A 16754-nucleotide genomic window follows, 5' to 3' on the forward strand; every position below is an offset into this window, starting at 1 on the left:
TTTAATTAAACCACAAGTTAATTAATATTAATTAAATAATAGTTTATTGTTTATTGTTTTTGTTTATTGCATAAAACTACTGACTTCTGAAAGAAAACTACTTAAATCACCACCTTTCTTGTTACTGTTATTATTCTTTTTATCTTTACTGCTATTGTTACTTTTTTTATCTTTACTACTACTATTGTTACTTTTATTATTCTTTTTAGATGTAATATTTTGATTATTTACAATACTTTTAATTTGTTGATCATTTGTCTGAGTTGTTTGTTTATTATTATTATTAATATTATCTTCAGAGGTTGTTAAAATGGATGATGAAGAAGCAGAGGAGGAAGATGAAGTAGAAGTTTTCTTTTTTGATTCCTCTTTAGAATTTGTTTTTACTTCATGAGATGGTGCTATTGTTGTTGTTGTTGATAAAGATTGTAAAAGTTTCTTTGATTGTGTTGATCTCTTTAATCTTTTGTTTTGTGTTTCCGTTGTGATTGACTGTGTAGATTGACATTGATTGCAATGTATCTTTATGAAACCTACTGTCTTATTATCTTTTCTTGATTTTCTTTGTTGTTGTAATGATTGATTGCCACTACTAGATTTATGTTTAACACGAAGTGTACAATTGACACCCGGCACCAAATGATTTGCACACTTTACACATATTCTAATACCACCGGATGATTTCCTTTCAGTTGGCACTCCACTCACGTAGTTATCGACAGCACACTCGCCAAAGTTGAACATTAGCCATCGAGCTTCATCGGTGGCACCACCGACCTGCATTAAACTCGCAGCTTTCCAAAGATGATTGAGACGTTCAACATCTCTACGCTCACTATAATCAATATAGGTCTTGATGGAATTTGAAGTATTCGCCTGATTGTTGTACATATCACTCAGACTCTGATGATTATTTGTTACATTATCACCAGAAGCAGTAGCAGCAACATTATTAGAATCACTTGATTTCGTTGCAACCATCTGATTATTCCAATAGTTTAATCTATTTGAATTGTCATTTCTTTGTTTCTCGAATTGTTTTGACTTTTCTTTCTTTTGTGTATCATTAATCGATACTTTTGGTTGTTGTTGTTGTTGTTGATTCTTATTATTATTATTATTTTTACTATTACTATTACTATTGTTATTTATAGTTGTAGTATTTATTGAATTTATATCACCACCATTATTTATCAACTCTATATAACTATTACTATAATTATTATTATTATTTTGATTATAATTTGAGTTATAATTTGAATTATAGTTTTTATTTGTATTTATTTTATTATTATTATTTTGATTGTTCGCATTATTATTATTATAATTCTTATTATAATTTGAATTTGTTTTAAATTTATTATTATTATTATTGTTGTTATTCATTTTCCAACAGTTCTAAGGATCGGTAGATCATAATATGAAGGTTTAAAAAAAATCTTCGAAAGACCCACCAAAAAATATGGATTGACACCAACTTTTTTTTGTTTTTTTCAGATCAATACACGATTCGTACTATCGAATTTAATAAATTAAAATTGTTTTTTCTTTGCTTCACACCATTTTGGTCATAACTGCAGTTATTAGGTAATAATTTTTATTTTTTTTGATTTATTTTTTATTTTTTAATTAAATTAAATAAAAATCATTACTTGATCTCACAAGATTTTACATTCTCTTTTTTTGTTATTGCATTTAACACACAACACATATTGCATATTCATAGCAAGAATCTATGTTGTAACTTACATTCACAAAAAACCATTTATTTTAATTTTTAATTCATTTTTTCTAAACACTTCATAATTTTAATTTAACGTTTTTATTTTTTTATTTTTAACAATTAGTTTTCTTTTTAAATATAATAAATTTAGATCTATAGTTTATAGTTTAGTTATAATAAAATATTAATATTTGTATCAATACACACTATTTAAATATTAGATATTTGCAATTATCAACAACAATAATAACAGTTTTTGTTTATATACATACATTTAATAAGAGATGTCTGAAAAAGGAGCAGATACTTGGAAGAGTTTCAAGACTGGCTTTGCAAGAGCAAAACATAGAGTTTTAGCTAAAGTAGGTGCTGCAGAGACAACAGTCGATACAAAGATTCAAGTAGAATCTGAAAAGTTATTCACTTTATTCAAGTTGATGAAGAGATTGAATAAAAATGTTGAGAAATATCAAGAAATTATTAAAAGTATGTAAAATTATCATTATATATAAATATATAAAGATATATATTAACAATAAACATCAATAAAATATTATTATAGATATTTCAATCTTACAAAATGAAATGGCACATGATATCTTATCTTTTGATGAGAAGGATCCAAATAATTTGGCCTATCAAGAATCGATGCGTGAGTTGGAACGTCAACGTGTTGTAATGGAGGAATTTATTGAGACCTATTATCACGACCCGTTGCGTCAATATCTAGCACAGTTCAGAGAGATCAGAGAGAGACTCGAAGAGTTGGATCTCAGACGTTTGGACATGGATAGATACTTCCGTGATTACTCGATCAAAGCAAACAAGGGTAAGGATGCCACTTCGCTCGCCAAGACAGAGTCGAAACATCAAAAGACCAAAGAAGGTTATCAGACTTTGAGTGACGAGTTGATGCGTGACATGCCAATGTTGTACAACGACAGACAAACCGTGTTCGATCCGGCATTCGCTGCGCTGATCAATAGAAGTGCAGAGTTTTTCAATGGTACACACGCTGCCTACGGTCGATCGCTACACTCTGTCCAATCGATCAACGAGTACGACGTTATCAATCATCCATGGGTGATCACTGCAACAGAGTTGTCGTCAATCTCGACCAACGTGCGTTCATCCGCTGTATTCACCACAAAGATCGATTCAAACTATTCGCCACCAACCTCGAGAAGTCGTGCCTCTACCATCGCCACAACCACACCGACCAACAACAGCGCCAACAACAACGAGCACAATGCCTATGGTGATCACTACCACGAAGCACCACCACCTGTTACATTAAACAAATACGAACAACCATCTGCGCCATACCAACCACAACCCACATACACTACCACCACAACCACCACTTCCTACACACAAAGCTACTCGCCACCAGCATCTCAGCAACACCAATACCAATCGCCACCACCTCAGCAACAGATGCATAACCTCAATTTGAACGGTGCCAACAACCACACTGCCAATCTCTCTAAATCACCATCTCCCAAATTTTCACCACAAACCACTCAGCAACCGTCTGGTATGACCGTGATCAAACCGGCACCAGGCAGTAGCACCTATGGAACCGTTGCCTTCTCTGGTTCAAACCCTGGCGGTGCAGGCTCCACCGGTGGAGCACCAAGAGCCAATCCAAATGCAGGTAGAGCACTTCCAAAGCCAGCCGGTATCGTACCGCCATCAAAGGCATTGCCAACTGCCGAGGCAATCTATGACTTTGCTGGACAAGACCAAACAGAACTCAGTTTTAAGAAAGGTGATATCATTTCATTACACTCAACCACCGGAGATTGGTTAGATGGTGAATTACATGGTCGTAAAGGTTTAATTCCATTCAACTATGTAAAATTTTTATAAACAAATAATCATAAATAGAGTTGTAGCCACCCCGCTGTGATAATGTATACATAAAATATCTAATATTTTAAATAAAAAAACATATTTTTTAATATAATAAAAATATCTTGCAGTTCATATATTATTTGGTTAAATGATCAATATAAAATTAACCAAATCAATCATGTAATTAGACCAAAAATTTATTGTTGAAAAGTTTTAAAATTATTTTTTTAAAAATAAATTTTTAACGACTTTATATATTGTTTGACTTTCAAAGATTATATTTTTTTTTTTTAAATCAATATATATATTACACATTCTAATAATAAAATGGTAAATTATTAACATCACATTCAACTATTACATTTTATGAATCAAACCTAATTTAATCTATGATTTTAATCTAATAATAATAATGATCATCATCTAGGACAAACATACAATCGTTTTGATTCAACCAGAGTACAAAAAGGCATCACGTACTTTTATCGATTATGAATCTGTTGATGCTGCTTTAGAAGGTAAGATATAATATAGTAGAACGAATGATATCAAAGTAATATATATTAATTATTTAAAAAACATTACATTTATAGGTATTTGTTTCATGTTTGAGCAAAGACTTAAACAAATGCGTCCAAATCAAAAGAATATTACCTATGATGTTCAATCATTATTTAAATACTTGGACGAAATCCCAGATTTATCATGTTTAATGTAACTTATTAATAACAACTTCATTCATTTCGATTCAAACACTAACAACAACACAAAATCTATCATTATCTAGTTATACTCCATCAATTAATGCTTACACTCCATACAACAAGGAATGGATTAAGAACAAGATTGTTATCCTTCTTCAAAAGATGGCTCGTTAAACAGCAATATGTTTAGATAGACAATCATCAAAGAAATAAAAAAAAATAACAAAACAAAAAAAAACAAAAAGATAGAATAACAAACATTGTTATATAAGAGCATCAAAATTATTATAAATTAAATAATAAACGATGAAAATGATACATTATTGTAGAAATAGAAACTAACTAAATAATCTTATAGAGAGAATCATATCTTTTTTTTTTTACTAGAATCATTTACATAGATAATAGTTTTAATTTATTTCTTTTGTTTTTTAAATGGTTGAGTTTGTTTTGATACTGTTGGTTTTGGTTGTTGTTTTTGTTTGTTATTATTATTATTATTGTTGTTATTATTGTTATTTTCTTTCTTATCTTTCTTATTATTATTATGATTGTTATTGTTATTATTATCTTTCTTATTGTTTTTATGATTATTATTATCTTTTTTATTATTTTGATTGTTGTTATTATTATTATTTAACTTTTCTTTCTTATCGTAATGTGATTTCTTTGATGATGATCTGTTGATTACTTTCCATCTTTCGCTCTTTGGTATGGTGGAGATTGATTCTCTTTCGACACCACGCTTCTTGTAGTTATGCTTGTCTTGTCTCTTCACCTTGATGGTATGCATCCACTCGGGTACTTCAGAGCCAGAGTTTCTAATGACGTTGGCGATCGATGGTAACATAGGTGCGTCTGCCTCAGTGTAGAGAGTGTAAGCAACACCGGTACGACCAGCTCTACCAGTACGACCGATACGATGAACATAACTAGCAACGGTCTTTGGAAAGTCGAAATTGATAACATAGTTGACACCCTTGAAATCCATACCACGAGCCATCAGCTCAGTACAGATCAACACCCAGATCTTACCGGTACGGAACTTCTCTACGATCTTATCACGTTGGAACTGTGTACGATCCGAGTGAATCACATCGACATTGATATTGTCAAAGATCAACTCTTGGAACAACTCTTGTGCTCTCTCTTTCGATTGTACGAAAATGAGTACTGGTGGTTCTAATCCCTTCTGGAACAACTGTCTGACTGCCAACAACTTTCCTTCTTCCTTTCCTACAAATATTAACTTTTGATCGACATTGGTTGATGCAGAGTTTCTTTAATTATATTTTAAATATTAATAAGATTCTCTATACTTTTGTTGTTCATCTACTTACTCTTGACCAATAACAATCTTAATTGGATTGTTCATGATTGAACGAGCCATATCCTCTACCAAGTTATTCATAGTTGCACTAAACAATGAGATCTTTAACTTTTTGTTCTTACAAGCATTAACAACATCATCAACTTGCTCAACGAATTGTTGATCAAACAACTTATCTGCTTCGTCAAATACTAAATGTTCAACCCTATAAACAATTAATAATTGAAATAATAATTAATATTTAATGATCATGATAATGAATAAAGTTTATACTTACTTATTTAAATTAACATTCTCTTCTTTAATTAAATGTACCAATCTTAAAGGTGTTGTAATTAAAATATCTATATTTTAAATAAATGAAATTGGTTAACATGTATATAAATGATTGTTATTTGTTTATTTTTGTTGTTAGTAACATACCAAAAGTCTTTGAAAATGGTTCTGCTTTGTTGGATTGAGACAATCCTTTTGTGAGTACACAAATTCTGAATGGTTTGCCTTTGGAGAACAATCTGAATTGTCTGTAGATTTGTTGTGCCAACTCACGTGTCGGTGAGATAATGACTGCTCTGAATCCTACTTTCTGTGGTTTATTCAAAGTATGAAGTATAGGTATGGTAAATGCAGCTGTCTTACCGGAACCAGTTGGTGCACAAGCAATCACTTCACGTTCCTTCAAAATCGCTGGTATAGCTTGCATCTGAATGGGTGATGGCTGTGAATATCCCATCGATGCAATGTTTCTCGAGAGATAGTTCTTTAGACTATATGGCTCACCATCGAGTTCCTTAAAGTATTCGATTGGTTCCGGTATGTCTGTTCCCTTCACTTTGATTCTCATTCTATTTCTCAGATTTCTTTCTTGTTGTTCTTTTGTTGATTGTTCCTCTTCTTCTTCTTCTTCTTCCTCCTCCTCTTCTTCATCTAGATATTCTTCAGGTGGTACATATTTCTTTTTAAATAAACTAACATCTTCTTCTTCTTCTTCTTCTTCATCATCATCACTTTCCTTCTCTTTATCTTCCTCATCACTTTCCTCAACAAAATCTTCTACCTCTTCATCATCATCATTCTCGTTATCTTCTTCCTCTGCTACTTCATCCTCTTCTTCTTCTTTCTTAACTACTATCTTTTCTTCTTCTTCCTCTTCAACTTGATTAATTGATCTCTTTTTACTATTCTTATTCTCTTTTGGTTGTTGTTCTTCTTTTTTCTCGACTTTTACTTTTGGTTCATCTTTAACTTTCTTTTTATCATCGGTTTTGGCTGTGTTATTTTTATTAAAGAAAGATAGTGTTGTATTTTGTTGATTTTTATCTAAATCCATCAATTTATTTCCCTATTATTATAAAATTATAATGTTACTACTTTGTTAGTCATGTTTATGATCACAAGCAACAACTTTAATCTCTTTTACCTTAAATAAATTAACATCTTTTTGAAACTTTGTTTTATTAAACTTGGCACCTAATCCCAAGCTAAAGAATATAGTATTATCCATTTGATACTCTCTCTATCTAAAACTATTTAATTAATATTAAAATAAATTAAATCTAATTTTATGATTTTGAGAATGAGCATGTTTCGTTCGTTTTTTTGATTTATTTCTTTTTTTTAATTTTTTTTTCAATTTTTAATTTTCAATTTTTTAATGGTTATTATTTTGATCAGCTTTATCATTTTATTAACTTTGAAAAATAACAAAACTTCTTTCTGGGTTTATATATAAGTACAATTTCATCGTTGTAATTGGCCAGTGTTGTACTACAAAGATATCAGCTTCTGATAGCTTCTCTTTGATGTAATCAGCTTGTTCATCCTTGTATCATCACGTACTGGCTTTCCAACTTGTTTTAATAGTTCGAAAATCACAGGAAGATCATAGTTGATTGCTTTTTTGCAGGTAGAACCACCACCACGGGATTTGAGAATACTATTCAACAGTACACCTTGACTACCACCAATAGCAACGATCGATTCAAACTTGTCTGCGTGAAAGTCACTCATTTCAAGAAGAGTCGATGCGAAATTAATAGCATAGATAGAGAGTATGTTGAAAAGACATTTGGCAACATCGTGATGGTCAATTAGATACTCCCAAATACTTGGTTTTCCAATGAGTAAGCTCAAGTTGGAGTGACCGCTACGAATGGTGCTAGTCAAGTTCTTCCACAAGTTGTACGCCAATGGACTACCGTTGAGAAGTACGTACAACAGGAACCAGCAACATCTAAGATAATGCAGTATGTTGGAATACACGAGTATCGGTATCTCTAAAGATACCAATGGAGGACAATGCACGTAGCAAACGGTAGAGTGCATCTGGACAACAGGTAGAGTCTATTGCTAACTTTTCAATTGATTTCGATCCAGTGACATGTGTTTGGCAACATCCAGTTCACAAACATGCACGCGATTTTTAAAGACTACCACAGAGTTGGGTGATCGTGAGAGTTGGGTTTTGAACTTCTTCCATACTTTTATAGTGAGAAATATTTTGAAAAGTAATAAATTAAACTTTAATATTATATTATTGTAATTTATACAACTGTAATAAATTCAATAAATAAATAAAATTTACTTTTTATTCAGTTTCATTATTTATATTTTAATTAGATTTTAATTAGATTTTAATTTTAGTTATTGTAATCTTTTTTGATTAATATTACAATTTATTTAAAAAAAAAAGACATCTGTTTTTATTAAAAAAAATTATATCAATAGACTATTTTATGTACATATTAATAATGAGCAAATTAACTTTTTTTTTTTGGTAACATTATTTTATTTTTTATTTAAATTATTTTATTAAGGTGATTTTGTTGCACCATCAATATTTGGTATATTAGATCTCTTTCTAACTCTGATGATATAGAATGCAATACTACTAATAGATGCCACTGCGAAAACAGCAAGTATAGCAAGAGATGCTGCCAAAACAACATTGTCGTCGGATACATTTGAACATTTGGGTGTAGGTGGATTCGCGTTTACTAGCACCGAGTAATCAGGATCGACTATACAGGTTCTCTTGAAGTACGGTATGATGAGTGCAATGTCAACACTTGGTGAGTCATTGTTTTTAATCGATGCGAATCTTATACTCTTCATCTTTCCATCCAATATAGCTTTGTTAAAGAATTTGGCAAACAGAGTTGACCATCCAGTGTAGGTTTTGAACCATAGTACTTCACTTCTTTGATCATCGTTGGTGGCTACATTGGTGGTTGGTCTTGGGTTGAATTTATTGTTGAAACCAAATTTAGTGTAGAGTAGCGATGATGAATAACATTTATCATTGATATCTCTCTGAATTGCATCGCTAGTTAATATAAGCTCGAGATGATTGCTGCGATTAGAGAATGGCCAATGATCTATGGAAATGGTGTATTTCAGTGAACCTTTACTCTTGCGAAGTTGTTGATCACCGAAATTAAAGTGTTTCGTTTCGTTTGAGAATTCAATGTCAACGGTGAGATTCGCAAGATTTGGCATCGTCAAGTTGTAAACCCATTGTTCTTTCGATAGAGACACCATTGTCCAACTCATCTTGTTGAGATCATATCTCTGAACTATTGATTTGCTTGCAGACATTTCTCTGATCTCTTTGATATTCAGATTGAATGTCGAAAGAGATTCCGTTATGATTTGAGTATGCGGCGAATAATCGGAGAGTGACAGAGAAACATTGGTATCAATATTGTTTGAACTTATATTACAATACGGTCCAGTCCAATTCTCATTACAAAAGCATATTCCACTATTACAGAATCCATTATTATAACATGTAGTGTTATCACAATCATAACCTTTTTTAATTGGAAAAATAAATTAGTTACTTTTTAAAGATTGAATTTATAAAGATATTACTTACTTGGATCTATAAATAATATAAAATCATCAGATCTTTGATTTGATACAGAGACATATAAAATATCTTTGTAAAAATTATTTGCGGCAACCCAACATGAAAGTGATTTATGAGGTGTGATTAATGAAATATTTGAGCATGAATTGCTTCCAATGAAAATTGAGATATCACTGGTTATATTTCCAAAATTGTCACCGTAAATCGTTAATAATCCACCACTTTGTGTGATAGTAGATGTTTCATTAATTGAAGGGGGTAGATAATAAAAACTTTGATTATCTGTTGAGAATTGTCCGAGTGATACAAGAGAGATGGAATGTGAACCAGTACCTAGACTAATAAGACATTGCAAATAATTTTCGTTTATCACTGTTAGGTTGGTACAATTCTTTGAATCTATTAGAACCCAAGTATTATCAAAGTCATGTATTCCACTAACATTAAGCGAAACAATTCCACCTGATGTAGGTACTCTTGTAGTACTATTTATATAGGGAGCTAAAATATTGATTTTCAATAAATTTAATTAATATATAATAAATATTAAAAAGTTTTAAAAAGTTTTTACAATACCTTTGAATTTTGCAACAATTTTCTTTACACCATTTATCACAATAATAACATTTTCACTATCCAAAAAATCTGGATTAACTTGACAAGTTAAAATATTAGCTTTTTTCAAAACAATATTATTACAACTTCTTTTTCCAATTTCTATTGTAAAATTAGTTGATTGAGGGATCTTTTCTCCTTCCATCTCTATCAATCCCTTTCCCAAACTAGAAACTCTTATTATATTTGGAAATTCTAGATTCTTTTATTAATATTAAATCAATATAAAAATTAAAATTATACAAACCTTGGCAATATTTTAAATTTTCTGGTGGACAAAAACAATTAAATGAACCAATAGTATTAACACAACTATAATAGTTTGGACATATATTGGGAATTGTAGTGCATTCATCAATATCTACACATTGTTGGTTCATAAATTTAAAACCATCGGGACAATCACAACGATATCCACCATAACTATTTATACAAGTTCCATTACCACATGGTTTTTGGGTTTTACATTCATCTTCATCTAAAATTATTTTTTAAATAATAAAAATTAATAAAAATATTGATAATACTATATGATTAACTTACCTATACAAGTAAAACTATCTTTAGGTACATATCCAAGTTTACATTGACAAGTATAGCTTCCAACGGTATTTGCACAAACAGAATTCTCAGAGTTACAAATTGTAGTATTTGAACATTCATTTATATCTATAATTTAGAATATTAATATTAAATAATTAAATAATAGATAATTTTTTAGTATTTACCAACACACTGATTATTTTTAAATTCATAACCATCTGCACATCTATTACATGTAGGTCCTGCAAATAGATCATAACAATCACATTGACCTTTGCTATTACATTTTCCATGAAGACATAGATCTGGACAAGTTGATGAGAAATTCGTTGGTGTTCCAATGTAAAAAGTTTGGTTGTAGAGTAATGTAAATGTCTCTTTATCGGTATTGTATTTACTGCAATTAAAAAATATATCGTTGCATTCGGAATTGACTAGTGTTTGGAATTCAGAGTAAATAGAGGATGATCCACCACATACATAGGTTGACAGACAAGGTTTACTCAGTTCGATAACATTGGAGAATGGAGGAGTCTTTTCAATGGTGGTCGATTGTGATGCGAATATACATGCAGACTCTACTTTTTCATCTGGATTATTTGTCGATTTAATACCAATCTTTGATCGAGTTGCTGAAGCACACTGAGAATAGACCAAATACTTATTCTTTACAATTTCTATGTCGGATATATCAGCAAACGATCTCATTCCATTCAAAGGTTTTGAAAGAGCTGGACAATATGAGCTGGAATGTTCTTGATTAAGATCAACACCAAAAACATTTAATGGATTTTTCCAAAAATTCGAAGAAGTACTTGATACTTCATTAATAGAAGTTTGATCAATAAAATAAACTGAATATCCACTATATAAACACTTTTTAAAATATATTTATTAATATTTAAAACTAAACTTTTTGATTTTAAATTCCAAAACCAAACTTACCTCTGAAAAATATAAAGTTTTAATACCTGATGTTCTCCCTAAACATACCGAATCATTTGAATTATAATAAAAATTTGATGGACATATCGAATTTACACATTTAAATATAAATATAATAAATATTAAATAAAAAAGTTTCATTTTCCTAAAAAAAAATTGTTTTATGGACTTTCGATAGATAAATACTATTAAAAAAAAATATATTTGATTATTTCTATATCATTGTATATATAAAAATAAAATTTTGGGGATATTAAAAATTTCTATAAAGTAATATAAAAATAAATAAACTTATATTAAAAATAAATTAATAATTCTCATTAAAACAATACAAATAAAACATAAACAATGTTATCATTTGTTTTGCCCTAAATGGATTACACTAAACAATCAATAAGAACCAGTAATCGTACAGTACGAAATTATATAAAATTGAATAATGATCTATCATTATACTACTTTTATTCACCAACATCATCAGAATTCGAAAATAACCACATGATTAATTTTTCAACTGGATCTTTTTGATAAAGACAAATAAAATTACATTAACACACCACACAACAAACTGCTCATATAAATGTTAATCAGTATCTAAACGCACATTGTGTTAATTTTATTTTATTGTTATTATGTTTTATGTTTTTATTTTAACTTGTTATCATTATTGTGTAACAGTACTACTATTATTAAAGTAGCTGTAGTAACTTTGATTGAAATCACTCTAGATATATGGTATACCAACCATCTGAAATACCTATACTATATTGTAATAAATTGAAAATCGTAGATTGATTTGAGTTTCTCACATGTGTTGGTATGTAAATGTGGGTTTATATAACCATGCCATGTGTTGTTTAGTTTTATTATCATTTTCTATATGGAGTTTAGGTTATTGACAATATATTGTTTTATTGATTCTAATTAATTTATTTTCAATGTTCTACAGCTAGAAGAATATTAATGACTCATTTCATCTTTGTTGGAATTAAGTTGTAACATGAGAAAATAATAGTTTAAAATCATCTTTTTTGTTTTAAATAATGATTTTGAAAAGAAAAAAATAGTAAATAATGGGATGACCTGTTATGTGGATTATATAATAGATTTGTAATGTTTATAATTGTCCACTGATGGACATTATTAATTGGGGTTGGTGTGTTCCAATCAAATTTTATTTATAAATAGACTGAGAAAAGAAATACCTTTTGAAAAGTTAAGATATCTATTATCTTTTTAATCAAAACAAGGATTTATAGAGCGTGGAATGAATAATAAAAGTGAGTTTATTAAATATATATTAACATTTCAATCGACATATATATATCTAATTTACAAATTTAACAGATGGTTTTAATTAATTTGATTGGACCTAAATAAATAAGGAAGTTAGATAGATTTGAATAGATCTAATGTTTAGATCTATATAATAATGAACTAACTGAAAACTATAAGTTATAAAAATAATTCTATATTTAAGTTTGAATAAATCTAAACTTTTTCTGTTTACAGATGCAAACAAAAAAAAAAGAATGAAGTTATTTGATTTTTGTTTTTTTTTTTATTATTATTTGTATTTATAAAATGTAGATGTAGTTTTAATAAAAAAAGTATGATTTAAAATTAACGAATCTTGTAAATAGATGGGTTTGGTCAATTATTTGAATTTAGTTGATTTTTTTTTTTTTGTACCATTTTCCACCAAAAAAAAAAGAATCAGTTGAAATCTGCAAATATCTTGTGGTTATATAAGGTTTCAAAATATCTGTTGCTGCGTAATTTGTATTCCAACTCTGAGGGCAAATGATTTAGTTCTTTCTTATCAGACTTTTAATTGATATCTTTTAAAAACATTAGATGTAATAATTTGAAAAAAAAAAAAGAGTAGAATGAGCGGATTTAACAATTTTACAAGTACAACATTTTTTGTAGTTTTATTAGTTAGCTGTAGTTTTGTGTTGAGATGTTCTTCACAATCCAATGAGTACACTGTGTTTGACACGAGCGGTAATCTAGCGGTAGGACTCAAAGTTGAAGCAATCAATGGTCAATACAGCGATACCTATCTGGTCAATGGCAGAGCAGCTTTATCCGTTACTGGACATAACGATTGTAAGTGTTAGTTAAAATTAGGATATCCTTTGATTGACGCATAGAATATCAACTAATTCGATTCTAGTTAATGTCTTTTCTATTATTTCCTATCCAAATGGATTTGATTTGAAAAGATGGAAATATTTAGAGTTTTATCTCTATATAGAGAATTCTTTGAACGTACAAAATACTTCGATTAGAATGTTCTTTGACAGTTCTTTGGGAAATCTACCGGCCGATTCGAAAATGGTTACCATCACAGATAATAGCAACTACCTCGTTGGTAACATCACTCAAGACTATCAATTGGTTAGGGTGTTAATGTCAGACCTGAACTTTGGTGGTGTCGACTCAGTCACTCGTATCTGTTTCAATAGCAGACCAACAGAGTGGTGGTACAACATTGCCAATGCAACACTTCTTTCCTCTCCATCTTCAACACTAGGTCCCTCTGGACATGATCCATCCAATCCAAACAAACCTTCGGTGAACAACGCCACCTACACATCACTTTCATGTCTATATATCATATCAACTCTAATTTTATCTATCATTCTTATATAATAAAATAAATAAATTTAATAAATAATAGATTTATACTACTGTTGTAATAATTTTAGATCACTAATTCAAAAATAGTCAAACATCTACGAAAGGATATTTCGCTTTAAGTTGTAGTTTTACAACAGTTTTTAGAACATTTGTAGTTAGCATAATCATGTTTCTATTGAGATTCAATCTCTAGCTAAACCTGTCATTGAGATTCTAATGAACAAAATTTTATATTTGCAACTTTTGTGGTGACATATTAATATTTGCTGTGTATCAACACAAACTTAAATTTATTAATTATTAATTAATTAAAATTAAAGAATCTTTATTATCCAATTGGCAAATTACAAATTTTTTTTTGTTTCATTCCACCCAAAAAAAAAAAAAAAAAATTTTTTTTGCCGATCACGGACCAAATTACAAATTATTTAATTTAAAAAGCCCACAAATGTTTCAGAATGGACCATTATAAAAGCTTCTATTAAACTCATCAGTAGTATTTATTATTATTATTCTTAATAACTACTTTATTATTACAACTAAATATATATAAAAAATGGATAGATCAAATATACAAGACCCACCCGAATATGGTATGTTAATATTATTACTATTACGAAAGAATTAGAAAAGATTATATTTAATATGTATTAATTGAAATTAATTCTTTTTTTTTTCTCTCTATCTCTTTTTATAGAGGACCAAGAACAATCAGATCCATTAAAGAAAGGTTGGATGATTGGAAGCCCACCACCAGCTGATAAGATAATTAAGTTTATTCATGAAGATAATAAATTCCCACAGATGAGATGGTCATTGGCCAACATTAGACAATTGGTACCAACCGCTCAAATCTCTCATGGTCTAGGTCCAATCTCAAATCTACCACAACGTCCCCATGATATCTCTCAAGTTCAATGGGTCGATGCCGAAGGAAACACTAAAACCTTTATGGATATGATGAATTTGACCTATACCGATGGTCTCATGGTTCTACACAAGGGTCATGTTGTCTATGAGAAATATTTCGGTGTTATGAATCCAACGAAACCACATCTTGCAATGTCCGTTACCAAATCATTCGTTGGAACATTGGGTGCCATTCTCGTACACGAAGGAAAGATCGATGATACTAAGCAAGTGATTCATTACGTTCCAGAGTTGGCTCGTACTGCCTATGGTGATGCCACCGTTCGACAAGTCTTGGACATGACCATCTCTGTTAAATACAGTGAAGACTATTCCGATGAAAATGCAGAGGTTTGGAACTACAGTCAATCCGCTGGTTCAATGCCACGTCTTCCCGACTACGACGGACCAGAGACTCTCTATGAATTCCTTCTTACATTGAGAAAGGATAAAGAGCATCAACATGACGAACGTTTCTGGTACAAGACCGTCAACACTGAAATCTTGGCCTGGATCATCAGACGTGTCACTCAGAAGCCATTGGCTGTCTATCTCTCCGAGAGAATCTGGCAGAGAATGGGTGCTGCCGACGACGCTTACTTCATGGTCGACAGTATCGGTACCGAGTCGGCAGGTGGTGGTTTCAATACATGTCTCCATGATCTCGCCAGATTCGGTGAGGTCATGCGTAACCGTGGTTTCTTCAATGGCCAACAAGTGATCCCAGCTGAGGTTGTCGATGATATCAAATTTAATGGTGACAAGAAGAAATTCGAACCCGCTGGTTATCACACCCTCGAAGGATGGAGCTATCGTAATATGTGGTGGGTAGGTGAAGATGCAGTCGGAGAGTTTGAGGCCAGAGGTATCCATGGTCAGAGAATCCACGTCAACACAAAGGCTGAAATGACCATCGTTAGATATGCATCACATCCATATGCTTCCAACATTATTAATGATCCACCCACTCAAGCTGCCTACAGAGCATTGGCCAAGTATTTGCAGCAATTAAAATAAATTCTTTCGCAGGTTACAAACATGTCTGTCTAATCCAATTTTAACTAATAAAGTGATTTTTATTTGTATTCTGACTCTATAAAAACTTGAAAAATAATATTCTCAATAGCGCTATCATTTTTGATATTATAATTGAATCGATTTTATAATTATTCTACAGTAATATATTTTATTAATCGATAAAATAGTGACTTGAAACTTTTTATTAGGTACTTTCCACCAATCTTACACTGCAAAGAAAGATTTTCAAGTTAACAAAAAAAAAAATTTTTTGTTTCGAAAATGGAGAATTATCTGGAAGCTATTAAAAAGATGATTAAATACTTACGCTCTACTAATGGATACCAATTGTTTGTAAAACTCTAGAAGTGCATAATATTAAAATTAAAATATTATAATCTATTCCAATAAAGATAAATAGAATATTATAACTATTTAATATCATACAATGCTGATATATTCTTTGAACTTGAAATTTTTAAATTATATTTTCATAAAGATTACATTTACAAATAAGATAATCCTATTGACAAACAAATTAGAAAAGAAAAGTATTTAAAAGAAATAGATAATTGAAGGTCAAGTTATAACATA

At 30.2% G+C, this 16754-nt stretch overlaps 6 protein-coding genes across 6 annotated transcripts; 3 read left to right on the plus strand and 3 right to left on the minus strand.

The window, feature by feature from the left end:
- Positions 1-63: 63 nt before the first annotated feature.
- On the minus strand, positions 64-1386 carry PPL_02724 (ribonuclease P Rpr2/Rpp21/SNM1 subunit; the record flags this gene model as incomplete). The annotated part of the gene is made up of 1 exon (XM_020573703.1): positions 64-1386. One exon carries the CDS (start codon positions 1384-1386, stop codon positions 64-66), a length of 1323 nt encoding a protein of 440 aa, XP_020435775.1.
- Positions 1387-2007: 621 nt separating this feature from the next.
- On the plus strand, positions 2008-4458 carry PPL_02725 (uncharacterized protein; the record flags this gene model as incomplete). The annotated part of the gene is made up of 5 exons (XM_020573704.1): positions 2008-2209; positions 2286-3580; positions 4008-4098; positions 4174-4294; positions 4368-4458. The coding sequence occupies 5 exons, from the start codon at positions 2008-2010 to the stop codon at positions 4456-4458; spliced, it is 1800 nt and encodes a 599-aa protein (XP_020435776.1).
- A 241-nt stretch (positions 4459-4699) lies between these two features.
- ddx52 (DEAD/DEAH box helicase) lies at positions 4700-8093 on the minus strand (the record flags this gene model as incomplete). The annotated part of the gene is made up of 9 exons (XM_020573705.1): positions 4700-5564; positions 5625-5819; positions 5892-5958; positions 6038-6956; positions 7035-7095; positions 7351-7436; positions 7466-7783; positions 7875-7957; positions 8045-8093. 9 exons carry the CDS (start codon positions 8091-8093, stop codon positions 4700-4702), a joined length of 2643 nt encoding a protein of 880 aa, XP_020435777.1.
- Positions 8094-8425: 332 nt separating this feature from the next.
- On the minus strand, positions 8426-11729 carry PPL_02727 (uncharacterized protein; the record flags this gene model as incomplete). Its single annotated transcript, XM_020573706.1, has 7 exons — positions 8426-9426; positions 9492-9986; positions 10062-10202; positions 10348-10578; positions 10644-10769; positions 10829-11519; positions 11589-11729. The coding sequence occupies 7 exons, from the start codon at positions 11727-11729 to the stop codon at positions 8426-8428; spliced, it is 2826 nt and encodes a 941-aa protein (XP_020435778.1).
- Positions 11730-13477: 1748 nt separating this feature from the next.
- Positions 13478-14246, plus strand: PPL_02728 (uncharacterized protein; the record flags this gene model as incomplete). The annotated part of the gene is made up of 2 exons (XM_020573707.1): positions 13478-13700; positions 13768-14246. The coding sequence occupies 2 exons, from the start codon at positions 13478-13480 to the stop codon at positions 14244-14246; spliced, it is 702 nt and encodes a 233-aa protein (XP_020435779.1).
- Positions 14247-14790: 544 nt separating this feature from the next.
- PPL_02729 (serine hydrolase domain-containing protein) lies at positions 14791-16309 on the plus strand (the record flags this gene model as incomplete). Its single annotated transcript, XM_020573708.1, has 3 exons — positions 14791-14827; positions 14932-16138; positions 16270-16309. The coding sequence occupies 3 exons, from the start codon at positions 14791-14793 to the stop codon at positions 16307-16309; spliced, it is 1284 nt and encodes a 427-aa protein (XP_020435780.1).
- Between the last annotated feature and the right edge of the window lie 445 nt (positions 16310-16754).

Source organism: Heterostelium album (assembly GCF_000004825.1).
Source record: "Heterostelium album PN500 unplaced genomic scaffold PPL_scaffold3, whole genome shotgun sequence".
NCBI lineage: Eukaryota > Evosea > Eumycetozoa > Acytosteliales > Acytosteliaceae > Heterostelium > Heterostelium album.